This window comes from Rhinopithecus bieti, unplaced genomic scaffold (assembly GCF_001698545.2).
Source record: "Rhinopithecus bieti isolate Rb0 unplaced genomic scaffold, ASM169854v2 scaffold_5273, whole genome shotgun sequence".
In the NCBI taxonomy this organism is placed as follows: Eukaryota; Metazoa; Chordata; class Mammalia; order Primates; family Cercopithecidae; genus Rhinopithecus; species Rhinopithecus bieti.
The window spans coordinates 2507764-2520192 of NW_016805057.1; the positions used below are offsets into that span (position 1 = coordinate 2507764).

Here is a 12429-nt window from a genome sequence, read left to right on the forward strand (position 1 = left end):
TTTTTTTTTTTTTTGAGATGGAGTCTCGCTCTGTCACCAGGCTGGAGTGCAGTGGTGCGATCTTGGCTCACTGCAACCTCTGCCGGGTTCAAGTGATTCTCCTGCCTTCGCCTCCTGAGTAGCTAGGATTACAGGCATGCACCACCACTCTATTTTTACTAGAGATAGGGTTTCACCATGTTGGCCAGGGTGGTCTTGAACTACTGACCTCGTGATCCACCCACCTCAGCCTCCCAAAGTGCTGGGATTACAGGCTTGAGCCACCACTATACTTTATAATCTTTTACAGTTAATCTCACATACCTTTGTTGGGTCTTTCCAAAATATTAAACATAGATTTTTAAAGAAACAATTTTCACACTCTTTCATTGGTTTATACAATATAAAGTTACGAAAGCACAATATCAAGTACAACTGGCAAAAACAGGTTTGCAAACAAACACAAGTAAGTTGTAAGATTACTTACTTGTAAATTGATAGGACCAGAAATAGGCAGATTTACTAGATAACAGTTTCCTAGCATGATATGGGAATTAGTCACTTATGACTTACAAAGGAAATAGAGTGAGTTAACTAGTTAGAGGTTATGTGTAGACAGGCTAAGACATCAGCTACTGTACCTCTCCATTTTAATTGACTATGTGTCTTTCTACCTAGAGTGTTTTGAGGGCAGAGATGGTGCCTGGCTATTAAGGGAAACTACTGAAGAACTTCCCAGACATTTTTATAATGCTGTGTAAATCTTCTCATGAAAACAAGTATGATTTTAAAAAACAAAACAGTCATTTTTAAGCCATTTACACTAAGGTTTATGGATCTTTCCAGAAAAGGCCATGTAGCAGATGCAAATTTCCTTGCTAAAAGCTTCTGTTCATTTCCTAGGGCTACCATAACAAATTAGCACTAACTGGGTGACTAAAAACAACAAAAACTTGTTCTCTCACAGTTATAGAGGCCAGATAATGAAACTGAGGTCAACATCTTAGGAAGTGACAGCACTTACCTCTTCTGTTCACTGACCTCTTCTGTTGTCTAGTGACTTCAGGTGTTCTTTGCCTAGGGGCTAAGTGACTTGGAGCTCCATGCCTCCATTGTCAAATGGTCTTCTATGTGGGTCTGAGTCTCAGATAGCCCTCTACCTTTCTCTTATAAGGATTCTTGTGTAGAAATCAATGAAGATCAATCAAATGAGAACAAGCAAAGGCTATTTATTCAGGCCTTGTAAGGGAGGGAGCCACGATCTCCTGCATTTTAGCAGAGCCAAAGGCAGGCAGAGGAGTGGGCATGCCCTGATTAGAGGCTCTCGGCATGAGGAAGCTGCAGGCAGTCCAACTAGAAGTGGAGCATTCTATGGCTTCTTCTTGTTAGTCTCAACTTGGAAATGGGGACAAAAGTTAGGGAAGATGCCAGTTATTAATCCAGTACTGGTCATTTGGGCCGATTGTTATAGTTTGTCTCCTAGGATTGTTGTTAGTGATAATGATATGACTTTCTACAAGTCTAATTTATAGATTTCCTGGACTGGTTACTGTAGATAATAGATTGGTCTCCTGGGTTGCTTGCTGCAGGCTGTGGGTCAGAGTTCTGTTTTTACATATGGTCTGGCCATTGTCCATTTGCATATTCAGTCACCTACCCTAAAGCCAGGATGATCTCATCTCAAGATCTTTAACCCAGTTATATCTGCAAAACTCGTTTTTTCAAAATAAGGTCACATTTGCAAGTTCTGGGAGTTAGGACATGGATATATCTTTGGATGTGCGTGAGGGCACCATTTAACCCACTATAAAGTTCCTCTTGGTTTAGAAATCATGTTTACTTGTTTAGAGGGGGAGGAAAAAAAGACCTTGCCTCTTGCCTCTCTGAATGAGACAAGCAGGTAGGTTATAACTGGTTTTCACCAAAGGTCTATATAACTTCTGTCCCAGAGGTAGAAATCTTTTCGAAACAGTTGCCTAGACATCCTTTAAAGCTTGGATTTGAGTTGCAGACCAACTCCTTTATGTCTGCACTCCAAAACAAGAGATGTTTTGGTAGTCCAGTACTATCTATACATTCAGCAAAGCCCCTCCTTTGGTAGAAACCTAGAAGCAGTGTGGATAATGTATGAATGTTGCCTATATTTTCTTGGATAGGGAGGTAAGGAACAGTACAAACCCTCTGGTTTCTTTCTTTTTCAATGCCCTGAAACTCTAATCTCATTGCCTGACCAGAAAAGGAAGTAATCCCTAGTGTCAGCAGATTCAGCAGTAGGGGTATATGATAGGTATACAGTTTATTTTTAATTATTCGATTAATTATTTTTGGATGACTCTGATGATGTTCTAACTTATCTTAAAGACGTATTTGAAAAGACAGTCTTGTCTCTAAAAGACTGTTTCCTTAATTTATGCAATTCTAATGAATTATCGGTAGATGGCAGTAATTTGTTTTCATTTTTCTTTTCATTGCACAATAGAAATCTGGAAAAAAACCCAAAACGTTTCCAATTTTACAGCATGAATTTTATGAATAGTTGGTTTAAATAAATATTATCCAAGAGTTCTTCAATTTATGTTGCTATAGAAATAGAGATCAAGAAGTACTAGTTACTTTATTTTTATTGTATAAATCAAATTTTCTTTATTCTTTAGGTTACTTTATCAAATACTTTAAGGAATACAAAAATGAATAAAACACTGTATTTGCCTTCCCAGTGCTTACAATCTAATGGGGAAAGATACTATAAAATAATGAAAATAATCAAAATAAAAATCTGTTGAGTATTCATTGTTGGACAGGAATCTGCTAAATGCTTTACATGCATGATTTCATTTAGTCTTCACAATCACCCTAATGAAGCAGGCACTAATATTGTTTCCATTTTATGAATAAGGAGTCTGTGGCCCAGTTGGAAATAATTTTCCTAATAAGTTAATAAGTAGTGTAATCTAGATTCAAAACTAGCTCTGTCTTACTCTAGACCTATACCTTTATTGAAAATGGCATAATGGAAATACTGAAACAATTCTTCTAAAAAGAGAAAGACCATATCTTCCCAGAAGGATCAAGAAAGACCTCCTAAAGAAAAAACCATCTAAATGGAATTGAAAGATTGGCTGTGATGTTGACGTGATCAGAATAGTGCTTTTGGAGCATTATTCTGTTAGAAAAGGGCAAATTGGAGTGGAGATAGACTATAATTAGACACCTGTTATATGCCAGGCACTTGTAGACCTCTGCCATCATGGAGCTTACATTAGTAGAAGGATATGGAGATGTCAGTAGTGATAGATGCTGTCAAGAAAAATGAGGCAAGGCAAGGAAACAGAGGGTGAAAGAGAGAGTTATCAGGGAAGGCTTCTCTACTAAGATAGTATTTCGAATTGGTAAGGAGTGATTGGATTCCAGTATAATTTAAAGGTAGAGCCAATGGGCTTTGCCGAAAGAACTGCATGCAGCTTGTAATGGAAAAACAGTGAAGGTTCTGGCTCATCTTTTGAGTAGGTCAATCGGGGCAGCACCCTTGGAGTGTTCAGGATTTCTCAAAGGGCCTATGAAATGTCAACAATAAGATCTCCTTTATTATTGCCTTGGGCAAGTCTAGTTGAATTGTCTTGGGCTCTATACCCTTGTAGGGACCTCCCTGCTAATGAATTCAGGGTTTTTGGCCTAAAGAACAAGAAAAATGAACTTATAATTTACCGAGATAGAGAAGACTATGAAGGTGCAGGTTTAGTGGTGGTAATAGAGTGGACAGAGGAATCGAGAGTTCAGTTTGGGACATACTGAGTTGAAATGTCTATTAAAAATCCAAATGGAGATATCAGGTAGGCAATGAGTATGAGTCTGCTTCTCAAAAGGAATGTTCAGGGTAGAGATATAATTTGGGAATTGTCAGCCTACAGGTGGATTTTAAAGCCGTAGAACTAGATGGCATCATATGTAGAATAAGTATGAGAAAAGAAGGAAGCCTGAGGACTGAGCACTGGGAGGTGTAACATAAGTGAAAAAGATGAGACAGGACCAACAAAGGAAACCAAGAAGTATGGTGTTTCAAGAAGGCAGTAATTATCAAATGTGTTAAATGATGTCAATAGGTCAAGTAAAATGAAGACGGAACTTGTTCATTGAATGTGGCAATGTGGAGCTCACAGATACCGTGATAAAAATCTTAAAAGCACAGTGATAAATGCCTGGTTCTAGTGGGTTCAAGAAGAAAGAGGAGAGGAAGTGGAGAGCAAGGATCTTGGCTTTAAAGGGGAGCAAAGAAATGGGTCAGTACTGAAGGAGGTTATGGTGTCAAGCAAGGGTGGTGGTGGTAGTGGTTGTTGATTTATGATGGGCTGTTCAGAATAATATGTTTGAGCAAGTAAATAGGGAAATTCTGTTGAGGGGTCATTCAAAGAAGTAACGTCTGTGAGAAGGGAGTACAAAAGTAGAGGACTGGCATTAGATAGGAGCAAGAACACTTTATTTATTGCAAGAAAACAGTATGCTGGTATACAGGTGCAGGTACAAAATCTGGTAGATGGGTAATTTACCATCTTCTCTGACTTTTTTCTTCTATCTCAGTTAAATTAGAAGGTAAATTATCAACTCAAAGGAAGGGAAAAGAGGTGTGGGAGGTTTGAAGACAGAGGATAAAGAGTGAAACAATCATCTACATAACTTGGTGCATCTTAAGAGCCTAGGATCAAGGTCCCACTTGACATAAAATGGTCTTGAATTTAAAGTGAGTCAACAGCATAGTTGTATGTCTTTCTTTAAGCATATTCAGCTACTTGAGTATAAGCAAAGCAGCTGGTTGGGATTCTTCCAGGGAATTAGGACAGAGAGTGAGCTGTAAGGGAAATGAGGGTGAAAGCAAAGGAATCTAAGTGAAGTAAGGAGGGAAGAATACAGGAAGGGTTGAGGGAATGTGTAAAGATACAAGAGTCGATGGATTGGAAGTCTTGCGGGGTTAAACAGCACATACTGTCAAAATACTAGATGGGATGAGCTAGAAAAACAGTAGTTTGAATCTGAGATTATGGATGAGGTACAGTTATACTCAATGGGTTGCTGGGGAGAATAAATGAAAGAAGATCTCGAAACAACCGAGAGTTCAGGGTTTTAGATATACCATTTGTGCGGATATTGAAATTCCCAAGGAAATACGAGAGAGTAGTGATAGAGGAACAGTAAGTCAGATGCTATAATCTAGGAATGAGCCTTCCAAGACCTGGAAGACAGCTGATAACAACAAGGAAAGATAAAGCCTATGTAGTCTATGACCTGAATTTCAAAGAAACCAGAGAGGGTTTTAGAGAGAAGAAAAGGAAATATGGTGGCAGTGGAATGGAGAACAGAAAAAAAAAAAATGTTTCATCTCCAGACTTAGTGGCTTGAGAATGAGGAAGCTGTATCTTTGGACTTCAGTTAAAGCCAAAAGGTAAAAGGGAAGTTCACTGAAAAGGTTGACAATAGAAAGGACTTGGCTGAAGATGGCCCATGAATTTCAGAAGTCAAAGTGGAAGGATAGAAAAGGGTTGGGGAGTGGGTAATACAGCATCACACTAAGGGGCTTACCAAGCTGAATAAGGATGGGTTCTCATGATGAAGAATGACCTGGCTTCTTCTGAAGACTGAAGTTAATAGGGATGTAGAATTTAATGGGAATTATGCCCACAATATTTTAGGCAGCTTATGGAAATTGCACTGTGATTTGGGGGAGAGAGAAATGGGACTCACCAGAAAGGTAAGTTACCTAACAGGAATGTACTGCTAAGTGAGAGCATGAAGAACTCATTGGATTACCTCTTCAAGCATGCAAATTATGTCGTTAGGCCATTGGAGGCCTGTTGGAGCTGCAGCAGCTCTATAAATGCACTTTACCAGAATAGTTTCCCAAAGAAGAAATGTAGATGGTAGTAGTGGGAATAGAAAGAGTAAGTTGATTAAAGTGACGTGTTAGCATCATAGGAATACAAAATGTAGTAGACCCTTGAACAACACGGGTTTGAACTGTGCAGGTTCACTTACCCGTAGGTATTTTCAGCCAAACTCGGATCAAATATACAGTATACGCAGGACTTGAAATCCCTATGTAAGGGGGGCCAAGTTTTCATGTAAGTGGGTTCTGAAGCACTGACTTTGGGACTTGAATATGCCCAGAGTTTGATATGAAGTGGGGAAGGGGGTGACTTGGAACCAATCCCCTGCATATACTGTGGGATGACTCTAGTTTTATTCTGGAGTGATATATGGAAGACATAATTCTTCCCGTAAAAAGTCATAATCTTGGTAGTCTATCATAGTCTAGCATTAAGAGCATGAACTTTGGAACCAAAATACTTGAATTCAAATCACATAGCTTACATTTAATGGCTCTCTTTGGATAAATTCTTATATCCATTTGTGTACCTCACTGTACTTTTTTTCGTAAAATGAAAATTGTAATAATATCTACCTTATAGGGTTAAATGAATTCCTATTTGTAAAGTTCTTAGAATACCATCTGGCACAGAATAAACGCTATATAATTTTTTTTTTTTTAATCTAAAGCACTTGGAACAACAGTGACTAGCACAAAGTAAGTATAAGTTTTTACCATTGTAATTAATTGAGAGAACTGACAGTATATACTGAAAGTATAAATGTAGAGGGCATGCATTTTTCAAGGTAGATATATTTAAGGATGAAGTCTGTGACGGTGAAACTCAAATGAAAAACTAGAGAGAAAATCAGGTTTGGATTCATTAGCACTAATCTGGGACAGTTCTGTGTGTTGAGCAAAAAGTATGCAATGTGAACGGAGTAAATGGCTGAGCTTCAGGGAAGACTTCATGAAGGAGTAGGTTTCAAGTGAGATTTGAAGGAAGTGACATGAAGGAACAGGAAAGAATTATAAATTTCAAGGAATGGTTATGATAATCTGCTAGGTAAGCCCTCACGATTTCTTTAGCTTGGTTGTATATTTCTAGATAGATTTGATCTCTACACAGGAAACGATTTAACTTTGCCTGTCTTTTTTGTTGCATATATATCAGGTTTCAACCCTTTAAATTTTTTTAAACACATGTAACTAGTACATGGATGCTTTGTAGTTAATTGATCTTTAGAAAGGTATTTAGTGATTTAAGAAGAAAAATACTTATTCCTCCTATCGTTACTCCTAAATAAAGAGTAGATCAAAATTTGCTTACGGCTTACTGTGTCCAGAATATCACTGGACAGGAGTCCTATATTCCCTGGATTCCACACCCATAGCAGTAATTGTTAATCATTATTGATATCATTTCTCACAGATTCTGATTATAGTCTCAGAATCTATTTTCTCATAGTACTGGAGTTACATACTATTAATACTAACCCAAAATAATTATGCAGTGTATATCGGGTACTGTTCTAAGCCTACTACATATATTACTTTAATTATTAGAACAGCCTTATGAAGTTTTAAAGATGAGGTACTGAGGATCAAAGAAGTTAAGAAACTTACTCAAGGTCACAACAGTGGAAAATCAGAAGAAGCAAAATTCAAATACAGTTCTACTTTCATTCCAAAATCACTTAACCATTGTATTCTAATTCTTGGCACTAATGATGAAATGTCATTGACATCCCTGTGACATGTTTGACAATTAATTTACCTTTCAGGGTCACCAATATACAACAGGAAAAAACAAAAGTGAAAGATTATCAATATAGATTATTGAGTAGGAGTAAAGAAGGTAAATCAAAAAGGGGAAAAGAGGAGATTGCAGACACAGAAAATGTCAGACAACAAAGAAAGGAAGAGTCAAGGATTTCCTAAAAAAGGTGATGAAACAGTCTTAAGAAATGAATACTTAAAAGATCAGCAACAACAAAAAAAGTAGTCTGGTAGGATAATTGTGTTAAAATTGATAGCAAATTAGAATAGATGGATGCAGTTACATTTAGCCGGGACAAACATACAGTGTTTAAAAAAGGCATACTAACCTGAAAATACAGAATTATAATGAAAATGCATCAACTCTAATTGCTATAGAGCTGTTATGGTAGCACTATAATTATAGTATACGTGCAAGTGGTCTGGATAAAAAAATTAGGACAATCAAAATATTTATACTGTTCCATAAAGGAATATATCCTAATTCTAAATTTAGTTTAGGAGGAAAAACATCAAATATTTAATGATTTTGAGTACAGAAGCATAACTTTCTTAAAATAACTGTATTTTAATTTTTATTATATACTTTATTCTTTTGTCTAATTGTAGATAACCAAGACACAAGTTCGTTAGCTGATGCTGTAGAGAAAGTTGCAAAGCAACAACAATCACAAGCGTCAGAGATAGAAAAAAACAAAAAAGTTCTGTTCAGTTTGAAGGTAACTTCTTTATATAGTCTTTTAAATGTCTTTACTTTCTTTAAAAGTAAATGACTAGGAGGTTATTAAAAATACTTATTATTGGGAGTCACTTTTAAAGTTATTCTCTGTCAATTATTCTGTTCTCCCTAAGTAAAGTTTACTTAGGGAGAGTATTCCAGTTTTATGGAAAATTTTACACTCCCAACATATAAAGATTCAACAGTGTCATTGCAACTGTAGGATAAGCATATAAAACCTAACATGTTAGATAGAATTATTTTACATTCCCTTATTTGATAGTTTCTCCTAAAATGCTGAATTGAAGGAATGTTAAGTTTTAAGCCAGTGTTCGTAAAGCTATGTATTGTGAGTTGTTTGTTGTCAGTGAACATTTCAAGTAGCCTCCCTCTATGTTCCTTTCCTTTTTAAGTATATTTATAATCCTACTACAGGGAATATGGGAGCCATACTTGGTCTTCACATGCAACATAATTAGATATAACTATACTATGTGAATATGACTAAAGAAATGAAAATGAAAATAGTATCTTGTGCTCTGTAACGATTGTTATTAAATATATCATAGAAATGAGAAGAATAGGCTCAGGAGCTGAACTGCCTAGTTCAAATGGCCAGATTTACTACTTCTTGTTCTGTGATTGAATTTCTTGTGCTCCTGTTTCCTTAGTTGTAAAATAGAGATAACAATACGACGTGCCCATAAGCTTTTCATGAGGATTAAATGAGTTAATGTGTTTGGTGGGGACCAGGTGGACATGGTACTGATAGGGCCCTATTTGACATTGGCTTTAAGTATCATTGGCTTTAAGTGCATCAGCAGATACATGATGACAATAATTGTATTATCATGGTGATGTGGATTTCTTATAAATATTTGTATTATGTTAGTTACTTCTAGAAAAGAATATATCTATACAGTAGAATGTAATTGAAAAACTAATGTCATAGTTTTGTAAAGAAATTTTTTTGTAAAACTTTTCAGTCTTCGAAGAGTTTCATAGACTTTATTCCGTTTATATTGAGAGCCTAATTTGTGTTAAGCATTTTGCTGAACACTGTCTTCTCTCTTATGTTACTTACCACTTATTGGGAAGAGAAAGAAGTAAACAAATAATTACATGTAGAGTAGTAGTGTCAATGATAGAGGCATGAACACAACACAGATTTAACACTAGAGAGTGATCCCAAAATAAATGATGTTTCAGTTGAGTTTTAAATGGCAGCTGGAGTTCATCTGAATGATTAGGTGTCTAGGACAGGTTTAAAGGTTAGGGAGTAAGGAAGATGATATTCAAAATAAAAAGGACCTGAGGATATTCACAGAGGATATTTGCAGAGGCCTGAAATAGCATTGGTACATTCCTAGAACCATAAATAGTTTGATGGTAAAGTAAATTACAGTACGTTTTGAAAAATTGTGGAAGATATATACCATGGTAAGAAACTTCAACTTTATTCTAAAGTTGATGAGAAGCATTTGACAGATTTTAAGCAAGAAGCAAATAATTAAATTTATATTTTAGAAAGAATTCTAGATACATAAAGAGCACTTATTATAATCCAATATCCATTCATGATAAAAACTCTCAGCTAATTGGAAATAAAAGGGAACTTCCTTAATCTAAGGAAGAACAGCTACATAAATTCTCTAACCAACCACATACTTAATGGCGAAATAATGAATGTTTTTCTCCTAAGATCAGGAACAAGACAAAGATGTCTCCTCTTACTTCTATTCAAGATGGTACTGGTAGTTCAAGCCAGTACAGCTATGCAAGTAAAAGAAAAAAAATTCATTCAGATTAGAAAGAAAGAAGTAAATCTGTTTTATTCACAGATGACATTATTTTTTATTTAAATAAAATCCCAAGGAAGCTATAAAAGCTATTAGAACTAATAAGTGAAGTTAGAAAGATTGCAGGGCACAAAAAATACACAAAAATATATTGTATTTCTACACATTGGCAAGAGAAAATCAGAAATTAAAACTTCAAAAGCAATACTACTTACAATGCCATCAAAACTATTCAATACTTAGGGGCAAATTTAACAAAAGATTTAAAGACCAGTATGCTGAACACTGTAAAACATTGGTGAGAAAAATTAAAGAAGGTTTAAATATAGAGGTATGTCATTTTTATGAAACAGAAGACTCAGTATTGCTAATATGTTAGTTCTCTCAATTTTATTTGTACATGAAACGCAGTCCCAGTCAAAATTTCAGCAGGCTTTTGGGAGAGAAATACATAGGCTAATTCTAAAAGTCATATGGAAATGCAAAGGACTTAGAATATCCAAAACAATTTTGAAGAAGAAAAGTGTTGGAAATCTTAACACTACCTGGGACATTTTCTAACACTAACAACCAATTTTCTGATTCTCTGGATGCCAACTGGGTGTCCAATGATTGGATTCTGTTCTGACACTACAACAGTTTTCCCTTATTTGCAGTTTTGCTTTTGCAGTTTCAGTTACCCACAGTGAGCTGCATTCTAAAAGTATTAAATGGGAGATTACAGAAATAAACAATTTGTAAATTTAAAATTGCAAGTCATTCTGAGTAGCACAATGAAATCTCGCACTGTCCTGCTCCATCCTGCCTGGGACGTGAGTCATCCTTGTGTCCAGCACATCTATGCCATATGAGCTACCCATTCTTTAGTCACTTAGTAGTCGTCTCAGTTATCAGATTGATTGTGGCAGTATCACAGTGCTTATGTTTAACTAAACCTTATTTTACTTAATGGCCCCAAAGTATCAGCGTAGTGATGCTGGTAATTCAGATATGCCAAAGAGAAGCTGTAAAGTACTTACTTTAAGTGAGAAAGTGAAAGTTCTCAACTTAAAGGAAAGAAAAATATCATACACTAAGTTGCTAAGATCTATGGTAAGGACAAATCATCCATCTGTGAAGTTGTAAAGAAGGAAAAGTAAATTCCTGGCTGGGTGTGGTGGCTCACTCCTGTAATCCCAGCACTTTGGGAGGCCGAGGCAGATAGATAACTTGAGGTTGGGAGTTCGAGACCAGCCTGGTCAATATGGTGAAACCCTGTCTCTACTAAAAATACAAAACAGCCAGGCATTGTGGTGCACGCCTGTAATCCTAGCTACTTGGAAGGCTGAGGCTGGCCAATCACTTGAACCTGGGAGGCAGAGGTTGCAGTGAGCCGAGATCACACCACTGCACTCCAGCCTGGGCAACAGAACAAGACTCAGAGATTCCATCTCCAAAAAAAAGAGAAAAAGAAATTCCTGTTAATTTTGCTGTTGCACCTCAAACTGCAGAAGTTATGGACACAGTATGTAATAGTGCTTAGTTAAGATGAAAAAGACATTAAGTTTCTGGGTGGAAGACATGAACAGAAAACATGTTCCAAATAACAGCCACATGTTGCTCCAGAAGGCACTAAGTCTATATAAAGACCTCAGCAAGGGATTTTCTGAAATAAGTGACACCAAGTAAAGGATGATCACACAGATTCAGAAATAGGTTTGGACTGAAAAATATAAAAATTAAGGAGAGACCAAGTCTGCCAATAAAGAAGCTGCTGCCATTTGAGTACAGTACAATAAGATAGGAGAGACCACATTCACATAAGTTATAGTATATCATTATAATTATTCTGTTGTTATTATTCTCTTATTGTGCCTAATTTATATGTTAAACTTTATCATAGGTATGTATGTATAGGAAAAAAAACATAGTATATATAGAGTTCAGTACTGTCCATGGTTTCAGGCATCCACGGAGGTCTTGGAACATATTCCCCCTAGATAAGGAGGGACTACTGTATCTATCTGGAATTAGCATCAGCTCCCAGAAGATAAAGAGCTCAGTCCCATAAGACTGCCCCTGCTTCATGTGCCAGTCACAAGTCCCAGGCTACCCATACTTCTGACCAACTGGCTATAAAATCAGAAGTTCTCACCTTACCATTAACTAAGTTGGGGAACATAGGAGTGTGATAATTTGCATTTTTGGTCCCAATTTTTCATCCCTTAGTCTATCTGTACCCTTTGCCATGTATTATAATGCTTTCCCATAAGGGATGGACACACTTCCACCCCTGACTCTGGATTTGATTATGTGAC

At 36.4% G+C, this 12429-nt stretch overlaps 1 protein-coding gene across 1 annotated transcript in view; it reads left to right on the forward strand.

The window, feature by feature from the left end:
• Window positions 1–12429, forward strand: part of CCDC122 (coiled-coil domain containing 122) — a 49202-nt gene that overhangs the window by 5234 nt on the left and 31539 nt on the right. Inside the window, 3 exon segments of the mRNA XM_017871018.1 lie at window positions 6526–6553; window positions 7621–7782; window positions 8225–8334. Coding sequence (XP_017726507.1) covers window positions 7737–7782; window positions 8225–8334 — 156 coding nt within the window. The 5' untranslated portion in view covers window positions 6526–6553; window positions 7621–7736.